This window comes from Lutra lutra, chromosome X, assembly GCF_902655055.1.
Source record: "Lutra lutra chromosome X, mLutLut1.2, whole genome shotgun sequence".
Classification (NCBI taxonomy): Eukaryota; Metazoa; Chordata; class Mammalia; order Carnivora; family Mustelidae; genus Lutra; species Lutra lutra.
In genome coordinates this window covers 39665438-39687135 of record NC_062296.1, presented here as the reverse complement: position 1 = coordinate 39687135, position 21698 = coordinate 39665438, and the positions used below count along the sequence as shown (strand labels likewise).

Here is a 21698-nt window from a genome sequence, read left to right as displayed (position 1 = left end):
ATAATGTTTTGGTATATGTATACATTGCGAATCAAGCCAAACCATAATCAAGCTAATTAACTTATCTACCACCATAAATAGTTACAATTTTTTGAGTGTGTATGGTGAAAGCACTTGAGATTTACTCTCCCAGCACATCTCAAGTATACAGTACATTTATTACTAACTATAGTCATCATGCTGTATATTAGGTCTCTAGAATTTATTCCTTATATAACTGAATGACCAGCATTTACCTATTTCTTCCTCCAGCTCCTGGAGACCTTCATTCTATTCTGTTGCTATGAGTTTGGCATTTTTAGATTCCACATATAAGTGATATCATATCATATATTTCATTTTCTGACTTATTTCACTTTGCATAATATTCTTCAGGTTCCCCTATGTTGTTGCAAATGGCAAGGTTTCCTTATTTTTTAAGACAGAATAATATTTTATTGTATATGTAAACAACATTTTTTAAACTATTATTCCATTGATGGACACAGGTTGTTTCCATATCTTGGCTATTATATAATGCTTCAATGAACATGAGAGTGAAAATATCTGAGATTTTCCTTTGCATATATACCCAGAAGTGGAATTGCTGGGTCATATGGTAATTCTATTTTTTTTTTTTTTTTGAGGAATATCTGGATTGTTGTCCACAGCAACAGACAGTATACAGGTTTCCCTTTTATCCATATCTTGGTTAACAATTTTTACCTTTTGTCTTTCTGATAATAGCCATTCTAATAGGTGGAAGATGATATCTCATTGTGATTTTGATTTGCATTTCCCTGATGATAGTGAAGTTGAGCAACTTTCTATATACCCATTGGCCATTCATAGGTCTTCTTTGGAGAAATATTTATTCAGGTCCTTTGCCCACTTTTAATAAGGTTATTTGTTCTGTTTTGTTTTTATATTGAGTTGTAAGAGTTCCTTATATGTTTTGGATTTTAACCCCTTATCAGATACATAGTTTGCAAATATTTTCTCCTATTCCTTAAGTTACCTTTCCTCTCTTTTTTTTTTCTTTTTTCTTCCAGAGAAAGAGTGGCAGATGGGGGGAGGCCAGGAGGGAAAAGAAGGGAGGGATAGAGATTTTTAAGCAGGCTCCACGTGCAGTGCATAGCCCAACATGGGGCTCGATCTCACAACCATAAGATCATGACCTGAGCTGAAATCAAGAGTTAGATGCTTAACCAACTGAGCCACCCAGGCGACCCTTCCACTCTCTCTTTTTTTTTCTTTTTAAAGATTTTATTTATTTATTTGACAGAGAGAGATCACAAGTAAGCGGAGAGGCAGGCAGAGAAGAGAGGAAGGGAAGCAGACTCCATGCTGATCAGAGAGCCCGATGCTGGGCTCAATCCCAGGACCCTGGGATCATGACTTGAGCCGAAGGCAGAGGCTTTAACCCACTGAGCCACCCAGGTGCCCCTCCACTCTCTTTTTGATAGAAATATGATTGACATACATTAAATTAGTTTCAGATGTACAACATAATGATTTTATATTTGTATATATTGCAAAATGATCACCACAACAAGTCTAGATACATTTGTCACCACACATAGTTACAGATTTTTTTCTTATAATGAGCAATTTTAAGATTTATGCTATTAACAACTTTCAAATATATAATGCAGTACTGCTAACTATGGTTGTCATGCTGTACAATTCATCCCCATCACTTATGTATTTTGTAATTGGAAATTTGTATCTTTTAATTCCCTTCACCCATTTTGCCCACACTTTAATCCCCTGCCTCTCCACCAATTTGGTGTTTGTATCTATGAGCTTGTGGGTTTTTCTCCTTTTTTGAGATTCCACATGTAAGTGAGACCATATGGTATTTTAGCTTTTTAGTTTGGTGCATTTATCATTCTTTTTTCTTTCTTTTTCTTTCCTTGCCTGTGCTTTTGGTATGATATATTTAAAAAATCATTGCCTAGACCAATGTCAGAAAATTTTCCCTAAGTTTTCTTCTAGTAGTTTTATGGCTTCAGATTTTATGTTTGTATTTAATCCTTTTTGGATTGATTTTTGTATACAATATGAGATAAGGGTCCAGTTTTATTCTTCTATATGTAGATATAAAGTTTTTCCAATGCTACTTACTGAAGAGACCATCCTTTCCCCACTGTGTATCTTTGACATGCTTTCTGAAGATCTGTTGACTATAGGTTGTGGATTTATTTCTCAGTGCTCTATACTGTTTTGTCTGTATATCTATTTTTATACTAAATCATACTGTTTTGGTAACTGTAGCTTTATGATATAATTTGAAATAAGGAAGTGTGATCCCTCCAGCTTTGTTCTTACTGTTCAAGATTGTTTTAGCTATTTGGGGTCTTTCGTGGTTCTGTATATCTTAAGATACTTTTACTATTTCTATAAAAAATGCCATTAGGATTTTGATAAGGGTTACACTGAATCTATAGATCACTCTGCATTGTTTATACATTTTAACAATATTAATTCTTCCAGTATATGAATACAGGATGTCTTTCCATTTATCTGTGTTTTCTTTAATTTCTTTCATCAACATTTTATAATTTTCACTATACACATCATTCACCTCTTTGGTTAAGTTTATTCCTAAGTACTTTATTATTTTTGTTGCCAATGGATGGCATTATTAATTTCCTTTTTGTGGCTGCTCTGGTTTTAATTGAACATTTTATGCGCTTTTATTTTCTCTTCTCTCTTAGTATATCAGTTGTACTCTTAAAAAATTTTAGTGGCAGGCCTATAGTTTGCAATATACATTTACAATTAACCTAAATCCACTTATAAATAATACTATACTTATTCACATGTAGTGCAAGTACCTTGTAACTGTCATTAATTTCACTTATCCACAAACTATAATCACCAAATACATCAATGGTATTGTTTTTCACATTTTAACTTCGTTAAAAATGATTCACAAATATAATTGTATTATTTAAAGTGTACAAGTGATGATTTGATATACATATACCTTGTAGAATGATTACCAGATCAAGAAAATTAACACATCCATCAGCTCACACAGTTAACATAATTAAATCTTTTTTTAAATGTGGTAAGAAAGTCTAAGATCTACTCTCAGCTACTTTCACATATGCAATACCATGTTATTAAGTATAGTTGCCACCATGCTATATAATAGATCCTTAGAACTTGTTTTTCCTATAACAGTTATTATTGTTCTAAGCAAACTGTGGCAGGTTAGATAAATCATGAATAGAAGAAATAAAATAATTTATCTTCATTTATTTCTTAACACTTCTTTCATTATATAGATCCAAATTTCTGACCTGTATCATTTTCAGTTTTTCTGAAGAACTTTTAACACTGCTTGCAAGACAGGTTTACTGGCAAAAGTACCCTCAGTTTTTATTTGTCTGAGAAACTCTATTTCTCCTTCACATTTGATGAATAATTTAGATAGAAACACAATTTTAGGTCGGTGTTTGTTTTTTTTTTTTTCAACACTTTTAATATTTCACTCTACTCTTGCTTGCATGGTTTCTAAAGATAAATCTGATATTTTTCTTATTCTTGTTCTTGTATAGGTACTTTTATTTCTTCTGGATCATTTCAAAATTTCTCTTTGTTTTGATTCCCTGCAGTAAGAATATGAAATATCGGGCGCCTGGGTGGCTCAGTGGGTTAAGCTGCTGCCTTCAGCTCAGGTCATGATCTCAGGGTCCTGGGATCGAGTCCCACATCAGGCTCTCTGCTCAGCAGGGACCCTGCTTCCCTCTCGCTCTGCCTGCCTCTCTGTCTACTTGTGATCTCTCTCTGTCAAGTAAATAAAATCTTTAAAAAAAAAAAAAAAAAAAAAAAAAAAAAAAAAAAAAGAATATGAAATATCAAGGTGTCCATTTTTAGTATTAATTCTTAGTATTCTCTGAGCTTCCTATAATCTGTGGTTTGGAGTCTTTCATTAACTTTGGAAAATTCTCAACTCTAATACTTTATATATTTCTAATTATTCCTTTCTTCTCATTTTGGTATTTGAATTACATGTATCTTGCTCTTTTTGTAATTATCCTTTGGGAATTTCATATTTTATTCCATTTTTTTTCAGGCCTTTTCCTCTTTACATTTTAGTTTAAGAGATTTCTATCAATATATCTTCAAGATCACCAACTTTTTACACTTCTGTCTGTCTACTGATGAACCCATGAAAAGCACTCTCTATTTCTATTACTGTTACTGTGTTTTTATTTCTAGCATTTTCTTTTGATTCTTTCTTATAGTTTCCATCTCTCTGTTTACATTACCCATCTGCTGATATATATTGTTCATTTTTCCCATTGGATTCCTTAACTTATTAAACATAGTTATTTTGCATTCCCAGTTTGATCATTCCAAAATATCTGCCATATCTGAATATGGTTCTGATGTGTGCTCTGTCCCTTCAGACTGTGTTCTTTGGTTTTTTGTTTCTTTGGGTTTTTTTGGTGGGGGGGGCAGTGTTAGGCTTTTTTCTTTTTTTCACTTTTCAACTTTTTTTTGGTAACTTTTTGTTGTTTTTGAAAACCACATATTATGTATCAGGTAAGAGGAACTGAGGTAAATGCTTTTAGTGTGAGATTTTATGTTTATGTTGTTAGGCTGGGTTTAGTGTTTGCTATAGTTGTAGGTGTAAGAGGCTAAAATTTCCTATAATGTACTCGTTTATGTCTCCACTGTTTTCTTTGTGTTTTCCTAGAGACTGCTTCTTAAATAGGGTCTGAGCTTTGCAGTTCTTTCAGCTGAAAGCCCTTGTTATCATACAGGAGCCTGATTGATGTGGTAGTAAGCATTCTATAATCCTATGATAAAGTCTCAGCCTTTTAGTGAGCCTGTGCCTCTGAACTATGACCTTCACAACTGCTTCTCAGCTTTCTTCCTCTTTTTAAGTGATACAGGAAAGTTTGAGGGGGCTGGAGTTGGGTATTGTATTTCCTTTCCCTCAGGAAGGTTGGGTTTGGTAAAATCCAAGTAGTTTAGGCTCTGATAAAAGAGTTTCCTTTCAGTTCAGGTCTTCACTAAAAAAGAAGGGAGTGCTTTGGGATCATTTCAAGATAGTTGCTTTTTAAAATTCCCCTGACAGAGCATAGGGAAACTTTTCTGTGATCTTCACCCTAAGACCCTGTTAGCGCTCCTAGAATCAAACCTCCTGAAAATGTGGAGTACCCCAAATATTGTATCTAATAGAGTTTTTAAACTCTCAGGTTAGTGTGTACTGGCCTTAGAGTGACTTATTAGTTATAGTTTGTTTCTATCTGTATTGGCTCCTGCTCCTTGATTTCTGCTCCCAATATAATGTGATTCTCAGTACTGGCCTGTCTCAAACTTTGGGGGCAGGAGTTTGCCCTGTGATGTCCACTCTCTGATGGATTTAAGAATTGTTGTTTTTAATTTTCTTCAACTGTTTTTCTTATTGTAAGGATGAGAGTGACAACTTGCAAGGTTTTTTAGTATTAGTTTTTAAGAATAGGTCTTGACTAAATTAGTTTTTAAGAATAGGTATTGACTAAATAAAACTTTGGAAGGTGGTGATTTCCGTCACCTGAACTTATTATTTTCTATTTTTTTCTGGTGTTTGCTATTGCATATAACTTGGCTTCAGTGCTAATCCTTGGAATAAAATGCTTCTGAAGCTACTTCAAGTAGTATATCCCAAAATATACTTCGCATAGTATATCCCAAAATCCTCTCATTTGTATCCTCTGTTTCAAAACCAGGCTCTGTAGTGTCTTTCTTTCTCATATTCTGCAAAAACCTGTTCCTATCTTCCATTCTCGAAAACATTTCCTTATTCTTTTTGTCTAGGCAGACTCTTCTCAAGTGTTTTCCAGATAATTTAGTCAAAATAGTTTCTCCTATCTTTGAAAGCTGTTGTAAGCATGACTGTACCACTCTTTACATCATTATGTCTATATTTTTTCAACTTTGTAGATCTTGTATCTTGTTTAAATTTTAATGCTTACTGGGAACCGGGACCTGTTTTTGTTTTTGTTTTTAAGGGAGTGAGCATGCACAAGTGAGAGCTGAGGAGGAAGGTCAGAGGGAGAGAGAGAGAGAGAGAATCTTAAGCAAGCTCTGCACCAATCATGGAGCCCAATGCAGGGCTCAATCTTATGACCCTGAGATCAAGACCTGAGCCGAAATAAAAAACCAGGCACTTAACTGACTGAGCCACCCAGGTACCCCAGGGACCTGGTCTTTTAATGTTTATATTTATCTTACACCAAATGTCTAGGCCAGAGCAAAGCACTTCATCAGGAACTGACAAAGAATCATTGGTAGATTGTTATATATCAATATTTGCTAGGAAATTATGATTGCTATACTGAGTGATTTGTAGATATAAACATCAGCTGAATCTAACTCCCAAAAAGCCAGTCACTTCTGGATATTAAAGAGCTGATAATTAAGACACCTCATATATATTAATAGATGGACGACAGATCATTTTTCAATTCTTCCCTCCAGATTCTTTCTGCAGCCTGTGAAGAGCTGTTTTTGGAAACTGCATTAGAAATGAAAAGGGAAAGTCTTGGTCTGGAAAGACAGGATCAACTTTCGGCCTCATGCCTGGCAGAGGCTGTGACTGCCCTACACATGAAGCTTTAAATCAGCTTAATTTGTGGTGCTTAAGCAGCTTCTGGCACTAAAAGGGGTTCTTCCATAGCAGGTTCCATGAAACTAAAAGAATTAAGTGTAATGGGATTTACCCAAAGCAGGGAGAAAATGGAGAAAGTAAAATTTAATATAAACCATAAAGATGGTAAATTCCCATTTTTCCCTTGGTTAGATATATGTTGAGAGAAGAAAACTACAACTTTGTCAAGGAAGAAAATAGTTAGAAAGACTACCAATAAAATGGGTTAAGAAAATTCTTTTTTTTGTAATTAATTAATTTTATTTTTTTAAACATATAATATAATTTTATCCCCAGGGGTACAGGTCCGTGAATCGCCAGGTTTACACACTTCACAGCACTCACCATAGCACAAACCCTCCCCAATGTCCATAATCCCACCCCCCCAAACCCCTCCCCCCATCAACCCTCAGTTGTTTTGTGAGATTAAGAGTCACTTATGGTTTGTCTCCCTCCCAATTCCATCTTGTTTCATTTACTCTTCTCCTACCCACTTAACCCCCATGTTGCATCTCCTCTCCCTCATATCAGGGAGATCATATGATAGTTGTCTTTCTCCGATTGACTGATTTCGCTAAGCATGATACCCTCTAGTTCCATCCACGTCGACGCAAATGGCAAGATTTCATTTCTTTTGATGGCTACATAGTATTCCATTGTGTATATATACCACATCTTCTTTATCCATTCGTCTGTTGATGGACATCTAGGTTCTTTCCATAGTTTGGCTATTGTAGACATTGCTGCTATAAACATTTGGGTGCACGTGCCCCTTCGGATCACTACGTTTGTATCTTTAGGGTAAATACCCAGCAGTGCAATTGCTGGGTCATAGGGTAGTTCTATTTTCAACATTTTGAGGAACCTCCATGCTGTTTTCCAGAGTGGTTGCACCAGCTTGCATTCCCACCAAGAGTGTAGGAGGGTTCCCCTTTCTCCGCATCCTCGCCAGCATCTGTCATTTCCTGACTTGTTAATTTTAGCCATTCTGACTGGTGTGAGGTGATATCTCATTGTGGTTTTGATTTGTATTTCCCTGATGCCGAGGGATGTGGAGCACTTTTTCATGTGTCTGTTGGCCATCTGGATGTTTTCTTTGCAGAAATGTCTGTTCATGTCCTCTGCCCATTTCTTGATTGGATTATTTGTTCTTTGGGTGTTGAGTTTGCTAAGTTCTTTATAGATTTTGGACACTAGCCCTTTGTCTGATATGTCATTTGCAAATATCTTCTCCCATTCTGTCAGTTGTCTTTTGGTTTTGTTAACTGTTTCCTTTGCTGTGCAAAAGCTTTTGATCTTGGTGAAGTCCCAATAGTTCATTTTTGCCCTTGTTTCCCTTGCTTTTCGCGATGTTCCTAGGAAGATGTTGCTGCGGCTGAGGTCGAAGAGGTTGTTGCTTGTGTTCTCCTCAAGGATTTTGATGGATTCCTTTCTCACATTGAGATCCTTCATCCATTTTGAGTCTATTTTCGTGTGTGGTGTAAGGAAATGATCCAATTTCATTTTTCTCCATGTGGCTGTCCAATTTTCCCAATACCATTTATTGAAGAGGCTGTCTTTTTTCCATTGGACATTCTTTCCTGCTTTGTCAAAGATTAGTTGACCATAGAGTCGAGGGTCTATTTCTGGGCTCTCTATTCTGTTCCATTGATCTATGTGTCTGTTTCTGTGCCAGAACCATGCTGTCTTGATGATGACAGCTTTGTAATAGAGCTTGAAGTCCGGAATTGTGATGCCACCAACTTTGGCTTTCTTTTTCAATATTGCTTTGGCTACTCAAGGTCTTTTCTGGTTCCATATAAATTTTAGGATTATTTGTTCCATTTCTTTGAAAAAAATGGATGGTACTTTGATAGGAATTGCATTAAATGTGTAGATTGCTTTAGGTAGCATAGACATTTTCACAATATTTATTCTTCCAATCCAGGAGCATGGAACATTTTTCCATTTCTTTGTGTCTTCCTCAATTTCTTTCATGAGTACTTTATAGTTTTCTTTGTATAGATTCTTAGTCTCTTTGGTTAGGTTTATTCCTAGGTATCTTAGAGTTTTGGGTGCAATTGTAAATGGGATGGACTCCTTAATTTCTCTTTCTTCTGTCTTGTTGGTGTAGAGAAATGCAACTGATTTCTGTGCATTGATTTTATATCCTGACACTTTACTGAATTCCTGTACAAGTTCTAGCAGTTTTGGAGTGGAGTCTTTTGGGTTTTCCACATATAGTATCATATCATCTGCGAAGAGTGATAGTTTGACTTTTTCTTTGCCGATTTGGATGCCTTTAATTTCCTTTTGTTGTCTGATTGCTGAGGCTAGGACTTCTAGTACTATGTTGAATAGCAGTGGTGATAACGGACATCCCTGCCGTGTTCCTGACCTTAGCGGAAAAGTTTTCAGTTTTTCTCCATTGAGAATGATATTTGCGGTGGGTTTTTCATAGATGGCTTTGATAATATTGAGGTATGTGCCCTCTATCCCTACACTTTGAAGAGTTTTGATCAGGAAGGGATGCTGTACTTTGTCAAATGCTTTTTCAGCATCTATGGAGATTATCATATGGTTCTTGTTCTTTCTTTTATTAATGTGTTGTATCACATTGATTGATTTGCGAATGTTGAACCAGCCTTGCAGCCCTGGAATAAATCCCACTTGGTCGTGGTGAATAATCCTTTTAATGTACTGTTGAATCCTATTGGCTAGTATTTTGGCGAGAAAATTTTTGCATCTGTGTTCATCAAGGATATTGGTCTGTAGTTCTCTTTTTTGATGGGATCCTTGTCTGGTTTTGGGATCAAGGTGATGCTGGCCTCATAAAATGAGTTTGGAAGTTTTCCTTCCATTTCTATTTTTTGGAACAGTTTCAGGAGAATAGGAATTAGTTCTTCATTAAATGTTTGGTAGAATTCCCCCGGGAAGCCATCTGGTCCTGGGCTTTTGTTTGTTTGGAGATTTTGGATGACTGTTTCAATCTCCTTACTGGTTATGGGTCTGTTGTGGCTTTCTATTTCTTCCTGGTTCAGTTGTGGTAGTTTATATGTCTCTAGGAATGCATCCATTTCTTCCAGATTGTCACATTTGTTGGTGTAGAGTTGCTCATAGTATGTTCTTATAATTGTCTGTATTTCTTTGGTGTTCGTTGTGATCTCTCCTCTTTCATTCATGATTTTATTTATTTGGGTCCTTTCTCTTTTCTTTTTGATAAGTCTGGCCAGGGGTTTATCAATCTTATTAATTCTTTCAAAGAACCAGCTCCTAGTTTCATTGATTTGTTCTATTGTTTTTTTGGTTTCTATTTCATTGATTTCTGCTCTGATCTTTATGATTTCTCTTCTCCTGCTGGGTTTAGGGTTTCTTTCTTGTTCTTTCTCCAGCTCCTTTAGGTGTAGGGTTAGGTTGTGTACCTGAGACCTTTCTTGTTTCTTGGGAAAGGCTTGTACTGCTATATATTTTCCTCTCAGGACTGCCTTCTTCCATGCCTTTTTCGAGCCCGGCTAGAACCTTGAGAATCATCATTCTGAACTCTATATCTGACATATTACCAATTCCTGTATTGATTAGGTCCCTAGCCTTTGGTACTGCCTCTTGTTCTTTTTTTTTGTGGTGAATTTTTCTGCCTTGTCATTTTGTCCAGATGAGAGTATATGAAGGAGCAAGTAAAATACTAAAAGGTTGGCAACAACCCCAGGAAAATATGCTTTAGCCAAATCAGAAGAGATCCCAAATCGTGGGGTGGGAGAAAGGGGATAAAAAGAGGTTCAGAAAGAAAGAAAAAAAAATTAAAAAAAGAAAACCAATAAAGAAAAAGTATAAAAAGGAAAAAAAATATATATATATTAGATAAACTAGTTAAAAAATGTTAAAAAAGAAAAGGGTAAAAGTTAAAAAATTTAGCAGAAGAAGAAAAAAAAATTGAAAAAGAAAAGAAAAAAAAATTAATTTAACTGCAAGGCTAAAGAATCATGGGGAGAAAGCCATGAGTTCCGTGCTTTGCTTTCTCCTCTGGAATTCCACCACTCTCCTTGGTATTGAAACTACACTCCTTGGTAGGTGAACTTGGTCCTGGCTGGGTTTCTTGCTGATCTTCTGGGGGAGGGGCCTGTTGTAGTGATTCTCAAGTGTCTTTGTCCCACGGGGAGTTGCACCGCCCTTACCCGGGGCCGGGCTGAGTAATCCGCTCGGGTTTGCTTTCGGGAGCTTTTGTTCCCTGAGCACTTTCCGTAGAGTTTCGGAGGGCGGGTATGAAGATGGCGGCCTCCCAGTCTCTGGCCCGGAGGAGCTGAGAGCCCGGGGCCCCACTCCTCAGTGCGCCCCCAGAGAACAGCGCCCAATGACTCCCGCCACCCTGGCCTCTGGCTGCGCTCTGAGCTGACCGAGCCTGTGACCGGTTCAAGGTAACCCCGAGCTGAGAGTCACTCCTCAGCTCTGTCTCTGTAGCCGGCTTCCCCGTTCTAATACCTGTGAGCTCTGCGACACTCAGACACCCCCGATCCTTCTGTGACCCTGTGGGACCTGAGGCCACGCTGACCCCGCATGGGCTTCACCCCGGTTAAGCCTCTGGAGCGATGTCCCTCAGCGGAACAGACTTTTAAAAGTCCCGATTTTGTGCTCCGTTGCTCCGCCGCTTACCGGGAGCCGGCCCCTCCCCCCCGCGGTCTATCTTCCCGTTGCTTTGGATTCACTTCTCCGCCAGTCCTACCTTGCAGAAAATGGTTGATTTTCTGTTTCTAGAGTTGCTGTTCTTCTTCTCTTCAATCTCCCGTTGGATTTGTAGGTGTTTGTAATCTTTAGATAAGCTATCTAGCTGATCTCCAGCTACCTGAAGTAGTCTCAGCCTGCTACTTCTCCGCCATCTTGACTCCTCCCCCGGGTTAAGAAAATTCTTACATTTGTTTAAGTCAGTGATGGTACATAAGTGTAAAGGGCAGGAGACTTACTGAAGTTGCAAATGCCAGTATTATCTACTCTCAGATATGTGTATCATTGGGAGGGTACAGAAACAGGGTTAATTTTAAAAGCATGTCTATTTGGAATATAATCTGGGCTTCAGATTTCAGTGTGGGAGACTTAGATTCTAAGAAGTCTCCTCCACCAACCCAACTTGAAGCCTTCTTTCTCTCAAAGGGGAACCAGAAGAGATTAAGCCAACCAAATTTTAAATATCAATAAATATCAATATAAATATTTTTGTAGGAGCCAAAATGTAAACAATTTTTTGATAATGAAATGTTAATGTCTAATAACATTCCTTTGTACGTGTACAATGCTATTTACTTTTTAAATTGCTTTAACCCATTTTATCCTCCCAACAAAGTTGAGTAGGGTATTTTTCCCAACTTAAAGGTGAGTTAAATTAAGGCACCACTGACTTAATTACTTTGTAAGGATCCAGCTTAAACTTGTAATTTGGAGGCCTGTATTTAGAACCCGGTTTTTTTCTAAGCATAGTTGTCTTCTCCAAATTTCTGCTAAATGCCCTTAAATCAGAGGGTTCTTTCCTGCATTCATAACCAGGTGTCAAAAAGGATATGAGAATTAACTTCCCCAGTGCTCCAATTTTCTATATTGCTAATATATGTATTTAAGAACCTCACTCCAGAGGTCCCTGGGTGGCTCAATCATTTATGCATCCAACTGGATTATGGGTCCTGGGATGGAGCCCTGACTCAGGCTCCATGCTCAGGGGGGAGCTGCTTGGAGATCCTCTCTCTCCCTCACCCTTTGCCCCTCCCCCTGCTCTCTCTCTCAAATAAAAGAAATCTTAAAAAAAGAAACTCAGCCCAGAACTTAATGGCATGATTGCCAGCACGTAGAATTGCAAGGGGTGCCTGGGTGGCTCATTCAGTTAAGAGTCTGCCTTGGGCCCAGTATATGATCTCAGGGTCCTGGGAACCAGCCCTGAATTGGGTTCCCTGCTCAGCGGGTAGTCTACTCCTCCCCCTCCCTCTGCCCCTCCCCCAATCCCCCCACTCATGCTCTCTCTTGCTCCCTTTTTTTCTCAAATAAATAAATAAAATCTTTTTTTTTTTTTTTTTAAGGAAGGAAACAGAAAAGTCAGCAGGGTACCCACTTTCACCTCATTCAAGAGGCAGCTGGTCATTGGTGACACTATCTCTCGAAGAAATGGGAAGCACACATAGGAAAGGTTCCTGGCAACTCAGTTCCTCTGTAAAGAACATCTACTCCTGGCCGTTAAGGCCCTTTATAACTTCACTTCAGAAAACAAAAGCAGGACTATGAGAAAATGTCACATAGGGCAGGGTTTTCAGTATGAGGAGAGAAAGGAGAAAGAAAAACAGGGAGCAGTGTCTGGAAAAGGCAGGGCCATGACAGGGTGCTAGCATCATTAGTAGGTTAGGGCACAGAGCACATGCCTGCATTGGACAAATGCAAGAGGAAAGTGAACAGACTTTTCTCATGGATATTTGGGGATAGAAGGCTACTAAACATTTTCAGTTTACTTTTTTTTTAAATAAGGGTTTTATTTATTTATTTGACAGAGATCACAAGTAGGCAGAGAGAGAGAGGGGGAAGCAGGCTTGCCACTGAGCAGAGAGCCCGATGCGGGGCTCGATCCCAGGACCCTGGGATCATGACCTGAGCCGAAGGCAGAGGCTTTAACCCACTGATCCACCCAGGTGCCCCTTCAGTTTACTTTTTATAAGATAACCATTTTCAAGTCTCATTTCTTTATCTTCTTATCCCCTGTTATCAAAACTCAAACTTCTAACACAAACACTACACCTATCGATTTTTTTCCCTTTATGGCACAGTGCAAAAATCTAATTTGTTTTCATACATTCAGCTTAGAACATGGAGCCCAATGTTTCCTCATTTTTGCCACATAAATCATGTTGGCTTCATTTGCCAAAGCCTACTGGTATGGTAATATTTCTTTTTGCTGAATGTATTCCTCAGTTGTTTCATTTTCCATCTGATCTTCACATCAAGAGTCACTTTTTGTGTTTTCTTATTGAAGACTCCATACATTCCACCCAGTTAAGATTCTCCATGCCCACTTGTGAACTACATAATCATCTATATTTTTGCATGGCTGCTCTCTCCCCAAGTCAAACCAGTTCAACCAAGAATACTGTTTTTATTTCAGGCTCCTCAAAGAGCATCTTGGAGAAAAAGAAGTGGAATTGACACTCATCTTTGATTCAGTGGTGGAAGCCGACCTGGCAAATTATACCTGCCATGTGGAAAACCGAAATGGACGGAAACATGCCAGTGTTCTGCTGCGTAAAAAGGGTATTTATTTTTATAAGTATTACTATGGTTTGTTTAGCTACCAAGTAACTATTGAAGTTAAGTATGCTTCCTGGCCTTATTTTATCATTAGGCATGAACTTCTATTAAACATTTTGTCTTTTTAAGGAAAAATATCTCTTTTGCTATGGATATTAGCATAAAATGCCTATAATCTTCTATCCATTAGGAAGTAGATAAAAAATGAAATATTGTTACGTATTAAATTTAGTGAGATAAAATGTACCTTGGTTATAAGTGTTATATAAAATTTGATAGGTATTAACATTTAAATTTTTCTCTGTACTTCACCATTTCATATTCCTTAAATGAGAAACTAGGGATTTTATTATTGGATAAGAAACAAAGTCACTTTTTTATTCCCTGGCTAAAATATAAATAAAAATAGTGAAGAGATATCATAATATTCTTGTAATTGTTACAATAAAGATTATAAACAATATTTCATAATATGATCTGGTGGTGTTAAGAGGCCTCTGAGAGGTGCATATCCTTTAAAATATTTTGACACTTATGGAAGTCTCTCTCTAAATTTGGTTCCAGACAGGGTGGAAATTGTATATAATGAACAAGGAAAAGAAACTAAATTTACAAATAAAGGAGATAAAAGCAGATATAGGAACAACAATCCCAGCAGCTGGAGCTGCTTCTGAGATTGGCTCTTACCCTGCCACAACTCTTGATTACTGCAAAAAGCTAAATAGTTCTGTATTTGTTTATCTGGCAAAGGTTTTGTAAATGTAACAGAACAAATGTTCTCAATCAGTGTTCTTGTTGTCTAGACTATAGAGCAATAGAACAGATTCAGTCAACAAGGTCACTAGTTGTACCTCTTAACCAAGATGGAGTTTCTATTTTCCAGCCAACCCTAATACTTGACCTTGACCAGCCATTCTAGGGAAAGCAGGAAAATGTCATTATTCTGAAAATAATGCTTTTATCTCTCTAGTACCATTTCTTACTCAGTTGGATTTGATTCCATCTTAAAATAATGGAGTTTTTAAATATAAAGGAATCTAATATGGAAAGTGAAATCAGGAGACTCTGGTTGAAGAGATCCTGGTTCCGCCACTGATTCAACTACTTGGTTCAGCAGGACTAACTTGTCTGATAAAGCATCCTGAACCTCAGTTTTCTTATCTGTAAAACATGGATAATAATATCTACCTTGTAGAGATATTTTGAGGCTCAAATGATAATGATGTAGTGTGAAATATGTCACACTCAGTGTTTGCTATTATGCAGAACTTGAATAACTTCTCCTGTGCACTAGGCAACCGCATAGTCCACCTACATAAAGGGCAGACATTCATCATGTCCAGATACCTTATAGCAAAGATCACTTTGTTCCTGATCATTCCAGTCTTATTTTAGGCTCAGAGATCATCCAAGCCAAGGTCTGTAGTACCTCTGTATCCTCAGCAACTTGGGCAATGTCTGACCACTAATAGGTACTTAGAACCCATCTGGTTAATGAATGTTATTTTTTATTATTGAAGATTCTGTATAGCAAGTATTGTGCTAAGTAATAGGAAATACAGTGATGAATTAGACATCCTCAAGGCTGTGTGGGGCGTGGGGCTTATAATCTTCAGAGTAGTGAGAGTGCAAAGAAAGACAAACATTAAGCAAAAAATTGCCCAACAAATACATAGTGTTCCTGCTATGAGGAAAAAAAATGGTGGTGGCGGGTTTCCTATCATTCAGTCAGCAGAGATAGGAATAGCCTTGAGTTTAAAAATAAATCCATTTCTCTTTAATAAGGAAAGCAACCACTAGCAACCCTTAAAATTTCTAATCATCTGACAGTAGAAACCAAAGCACAATGTATAACTGCCACTTCCTTCTGCAAGGAAACGTGTCTAAAGCATGCATAACTGAGATTATTAATTCCCATCTTTCTCATCTCCAAATATTAGAGTGCTGCAGGGTTCAGGTCCCCTCCTCTCACTTACTCCCTAGATGATTTCATTCCATCTCCATCTCATGGGCTTACTTACATATATGCTGACAACTCCCGAATTTATATCTGTAGCCTGCCTAATCTTCTTGCCTAAACTCCAGAGTTATATTCTTAACTGCTTATTCAACAACTATTCAAAAACTCCACTAGTAGACATATCTAGTAGGCATATCAATCTTCTCTTGTCCCAAATAATAATTCTGATTTCTCCTTCCTGTAAACCTGATCCTTCAGTTGCCTTCTCCATCTCCATCACCATCCTTCCAGTTGCTCAGGCCAAAATCCTGGGAGTCAGTCTAGTCCTCCAGCAAATCCCATGGCTCTGTTTTCAAAACATGTCCAGATTCTGATGACTCTTCTCACCTTAATTGTTACCACCCTAGTCTGAGCCACCAACATCAGTTGTTTGGCTCATGGCAGTGGCCTCCTAATGATCTTCCTGTTTCTTCCTTGTCCCCTTATAGTCTATTCTCATTACAGTAGCCATAATGATCCTTTTAATATGTAAGTCAGATCATATCCCTTTAATCATATCCTTCCAATTATAGAACCCTCTCTCTTACACTCAGAATGAAATCCCAAATCTATGCCATGGCCTAATGCATAACACAATCTTTTGTGATATCTGATCTCATTTTCTACTATAATCTGCCTATCTGTCTTAAATAGCACAAACACTAGCTTCCTTTCTATTTCTTGTGCTCACCAAGCACAGTCCTGGCTGATGGTCTTTGCATTTGATATTTCCAGGGCCTGGAACAATCTCCCCACTGTTCCAATGACTCACTTACTCTTTTCATATAGGTCTCGGCTTAAATATTACCTACTCAATACCTTTCCCTGGCCACACTATATAAAGTAATACTACCCAACACTCCCTTTGTTTTTGCTTTTTGTTTTGTTTTCTGTTGTTTAGAATTGTGAAATTGTAATACAGGTTTTTTTAAGATTTTATTTATTTATTTGACACAGAGAGGGAGATCACAAGTAGGCAGAGAGGCAGGCAGAGAGGGGGAGGCAGACTCCCCGCCAAGCAGGGAGCCCAATGTGGGACTTGACCCCAGGACCCTGAGATCATGACTTGAGCTGAAGGCAGAAGCTTAACGACTGAGCTGCCTAGTCACCCCTGTAATACAGTTTAAATCAGCGTGCCAGGTCCATTTCATCTCCTTCACTGCCAGATCTGGCGGCAGGGACTGCTTCATTTTCTCAGCCTTCTCTTTGTGATAACCAAGATATCAAGATATCTGCACTTTCTCTGTTTAAAAATTTTTAACTTTACTGGGGTGAAATTGACAAAATTGTAAGATATTTAAGGTAATAACATGGTGATTTGATACACATATACACTGTGAATAGGTATCCCTTGTTGAATTAATTAACACATCCATTACTGCACCTATATACCTTCTCCTTCTTCGTGTCCTATTTATTTATTTATTTATTTATTTATTTTTGGGTGAGAATATGTAAGTTCACCCTCTTAACAAATTTCAATTATACAATACTATGTTATCAACTATAGTGACCATTTTATACATTAGATCCTCAGATCTTATTCATTTTACAACTAAAAGTTTGTACCCTTTTACCAGTTTCTCCCTATTATCTCCCATATTCCCAGCCCCTGATAATCATTTTCTTACTCTCTTTTTCTATGACTTCAGGGTTTTTTTTTAGACATAGATAAACATATAAGTGATAACATGCAGTATAATATTTACCTTTCTCTCTCTGGCTTACTTAACAGAATTCCCTCCAGTTTCATCCATGTTTTAGTAAATGAAAGGATTTTCTTCTTTTTCAAGGTGAAATAATATTCAAATATATATATATATATGTGTGTGTGTGTGTATATATAGGCACACATATATATACACACACACATATATATGTGTGTGTTGTATTTTCTTGATCTAATCATTTATTGAACTATCCATCACTTTCTTTTTTTTCTCTTGCTTGGCTTTATTTCTGTTTATTGTATTTATTATGCATTTGTTTTCTTCTTTTTTATTTATTTAAATCCAATTAGCCAAGATATAATACATCATTAGTTTCTGATGTAGTGTTCAATGATTCATCAGTTGCTTATAACACCCAGTGTTAATCACATCATATGCCCTTCTTAATGCCCCTCATGGAGATGTGTTGGGGGATGCGGTATTTTTTTGCTTATCTCTCCTGCCTCACTACAATATAAACTCCATGAGAATGGGGACTTTTCCCACCCTATTTACACTATATCCTTAGGGCATAGAATATAGTAGGTGCTCAAAAATATTTGCTTGGTGAAAGTCCTTCTCCTAGAGGGCCAGAGCAATAGGCTGGAAATAGGTAATAGGGATTGGTAAAGACAGGATGTACCTGTGATTTTCTCTTGACTAGTGTCTGCCTTGGGCTACCTAAATGCATTTCTCTTTTTAAAGAAATTCAGTTTCCAGATTGGGGATTGAAAACTTAAATACTTCAGGGGCCAGGCAGATAGTGAACTTTTTTTTTTAAGAGGCTGGATATTAGGGGGAAAAAAGCACACAGGCTAGAGAAAACATGCTTCACCTTAAAGGGGCAATCACTACTCTTTTCTAGAAGATTATTGCCATGCTTGTTGAAATGTAAACCCAGGAATATGAGAACTTCTGAATTTTCAAGTTAAGTTGAAACACTAAGCATGCAATCTTTTGATTTTTAAATATTAGCATTCATGTTTTGGAAATATTATATAGAACAACAAAACCTTTGGGGGGAACATGGTATACCAGTGTGCACTGTCTGCTTTAAGTAGCAGTTAAATTTTTTCACTATGCTTTGCAAAAGGATGCAGTTCATCTTCCCTTATTCCATTTTCTTTAGGAGAGCTCAACAATATGGTAGAGCTCCAGAAAAGAGTGAGAAGCCTTATGGTTCTGCTCCAATGTTTTTAATCAGACTACGCTCTGGCTTGTCTAGAAAAACTTCAGATGTTTCCTTTGGAATTGAACCTTTCAAACTTTATCACAGCATAGCCTGGACTCAGTGGCTGCAGTGTTTCCACCTGGAATATGAGTATGGGTTTTTTTATGGAACAGTAACTTCCTGATGAGCTGTAAGTCAGATGTTGAAAATGCCCTAAGTGATAATTATGGAGAAGAAACATTTTTTTAAAAGTTTTTATTTATTTATCTGACAGAGAGAGAGAGAGATCACAAGCAGGCAGAGAGGCAGGCAGAGAGAGGGAGGGACGCAGGCTCCCCGCTGAGCAGAGAGCCCAACGATGCGGGGCTCGATCCCAGGACCCTGAGATCATGACCTGAGAGGAAGGAAGAGGCCCAACCCACTGAGCCACCCAGGTGCCTCAGAGAAGAAACATTTGATGAATCCTTTTTATACAATGAAAAAAGCCTTTCATAAAATGAAAACTCATGTCTAATATATCCAGTTAACACGGTCAGGCTTTCTCAGAGCAAATGCCCTTTCCAATTCATCTTTTACCTGCACCTACCACTTGCTCACTCCCTGATGAACTATTATCAACAATTACAACTAACATTTTAGTAAGAAGTCCATCCCATTTGTATGTGTGTGTGAACGAGACTGAATTTATGCTAAGGAAATTATGGTAACTGTTTCTTATCTGTACATATTGCCTTTCCCACAAACAAATCTTATCACTGAATCTCTCTGTTCATTCCCAGTGCTACTGCCCCATGCTGAACCCCCAATCTGTACAGGAAACCCTCAGGTGGGATCTCCTAATCTGCTTCCCAACTTATGAGATAACTCAAAACATTTCCAGTCTTCCCTCTCTCTAGTCCCTTGGCTTCAGCTGCTACATTGCCCATTCTATAATGTCCGATCCCCATTCAAAGTGAAGAGATAGTTGGGTTCAAACTAAGAAGGTTAAAAAGAATTACACTTTTACTTTGAGTGCCTACAAAAAGTTACAATCCCATAAATTGCTATTCTGGATATAGCTATCTTTGTGATGTGTATATAAGACACAGTCCAGATGAAATGACTTTCACCTTCTCAGGAAATGTCCCTAGAAGTATAGATCCTGCTGAGATAGGAAATGGCAGTTGAAAAGAGAAGACAAAAGAAAAGCCAGGTGTCATATGGGTGATAGCAATTCTGCCCTCTGATTATAGGATGCATGTTTCCCTTTTAATGTCTCTGCTGGGCTGAATGAAAGAATACTGGTTGAGTCTCAGGACTAGGTACACAGTTTTCAACGTAAACAGCCATCATTAGGTAATATCTTTCAAAGACATTTTTATAAAATGGACCCCCAAACCACAAAGGTACTTTTCACATCATGATTTTCTTCCATAAATTTACTGCTGAATAAAGGTTTCTGCTACTTGGGAGCACAAATTGTTCCTACTGCTGAAGTTTCTCATCTACCTAATAGCAACTCTACTCTGTAAATAGCATAGAACTTGCTGAAAAAATTCCCATTTGGTGACTTTGAAAGCAGTTGAATTCTATTCTGACCAGAAAGAGAGACAGACAGAAATATAGGAAAGAGTAAGAGTCAAAAATATTTACAACAGTAAATGAACATTTACAGCAGAAAAAAACCATGTTGAATCAAGACAATCAATGTCCTAATACCAAAGAGAAGTCAGTTTCTAGAGTAACAAAAAGTCATTGCTCTGTCAATTTAACACTGGCTGTTAAGAATGCATAATTGTTGTAAGATGGTGAGAAAACAAGCAAAGATTTCGATATTGTAGCCCCACACAGGTCTCATAAACAAGCCTGTCTTGCCACCCATATACAAGTACACAGTGGCTCCTGGGGAGCTACATTCTATATAGAGGGCAGGAGGCAGAGCTAATGTGTGGTATGACATTTTTTTTACCTGAAACATTGTGGCTCAGTTTTCAAAATGACTACCTCTCACACCAGGCAGGACAGAGATAGAATCCAGTTTCCTATCCCTACTAGTTATGGGTCTGCTCATGATATTCCTCATTAATATATTTTGTCCTTCACAGCAGCCCCACTCCCTTCCTTTTTCCATCATTCCCTCTCTCCTTACTCAAAAAGAGTGACATTTACTTATGCTTCTTACATTTCCACTTAGTGACTTTCCTAATTGAACATGCTGTCTCTGGCTTCTACCATCTCCTCTCTCACTCCACCTCCTTTCCAAGACCAAATTCTCTCTCCCCATGAAACCTAAAACTTTTCTTCATATGCTGGACTCCAGAAGGCACTTCCTTTCTCTCTGGTACAGCTACAGAATTCTTCAGTATCCTCTAATGAAGTGCATGAGACCTACTCAGTCCTTTCATTCTGCCTGGTGAATTGTAGTTTAGGTTATTTTCCTAGAAAGGGCAGGAGGAGCCAAAATTCACTGCAAGTTACATATTCTTATGAAGCATTACCAACTGTTTTATGAAGCAAAAGGGAGAAGTCAGTCTTCCCTCTGTCAATTTCCAGGCTGAAGCTTACAAAACAGTGGTGTAATAAAAAGGGTCTTGAATTTGAAACTAGAATATCTGGGCTCAAATCCCATCTTGGCCTCTTCTTAGGTATATGACCTTGAGTAACTGAATTAAACTACTGAGTCTCAGATTCTTCATTTATAAATTTGCCCTATAGGATTCTTGCCCTCAAGGGTTACTTAGAGAATATATTAATAGACTGGTTGAAAATTTTATGTATAATATATATTACTTACAGTATCTATTTTATATATATGTAGTAGTATATTTTAAATACTATGTAGTATATGTGTAGTAAAAATTATGTGTAGTATATATTGTATGTTTATCTTTTTCTTTAATCTTAATTGTCATATTGAGCCTGCCTAGTTTCTCTTAAGCAATAACCCTATGTAGAGACAAG

General features: G+C 37.6%; 1 protein-coding gene across 3 annotated transcripts in view; it reads left to right on the top strand.

The window, feature by feature from the left end:
• Nucleotides 1-21698, top strand: part of IL1RAPL2 (interleukin 1 receptor accessory protein like 2) — a 1206855-nt gene that overhangs the window by 1163133 nt on the left and 22024 nt on the right. For all 3 annotated transcript variants that reach the window (XM_047716403.1, XM_047716406.1, XM_047716404.1), the window contains exon 7: nt 13737-13882. In XM_047716403.1, coding sequence (XP_047572359.1) covers nt 13737-13882 — 146 coding nt within the window. The remainder of the gene's footprint in view (nt 1-13736; nt 13883-21698) is intronic.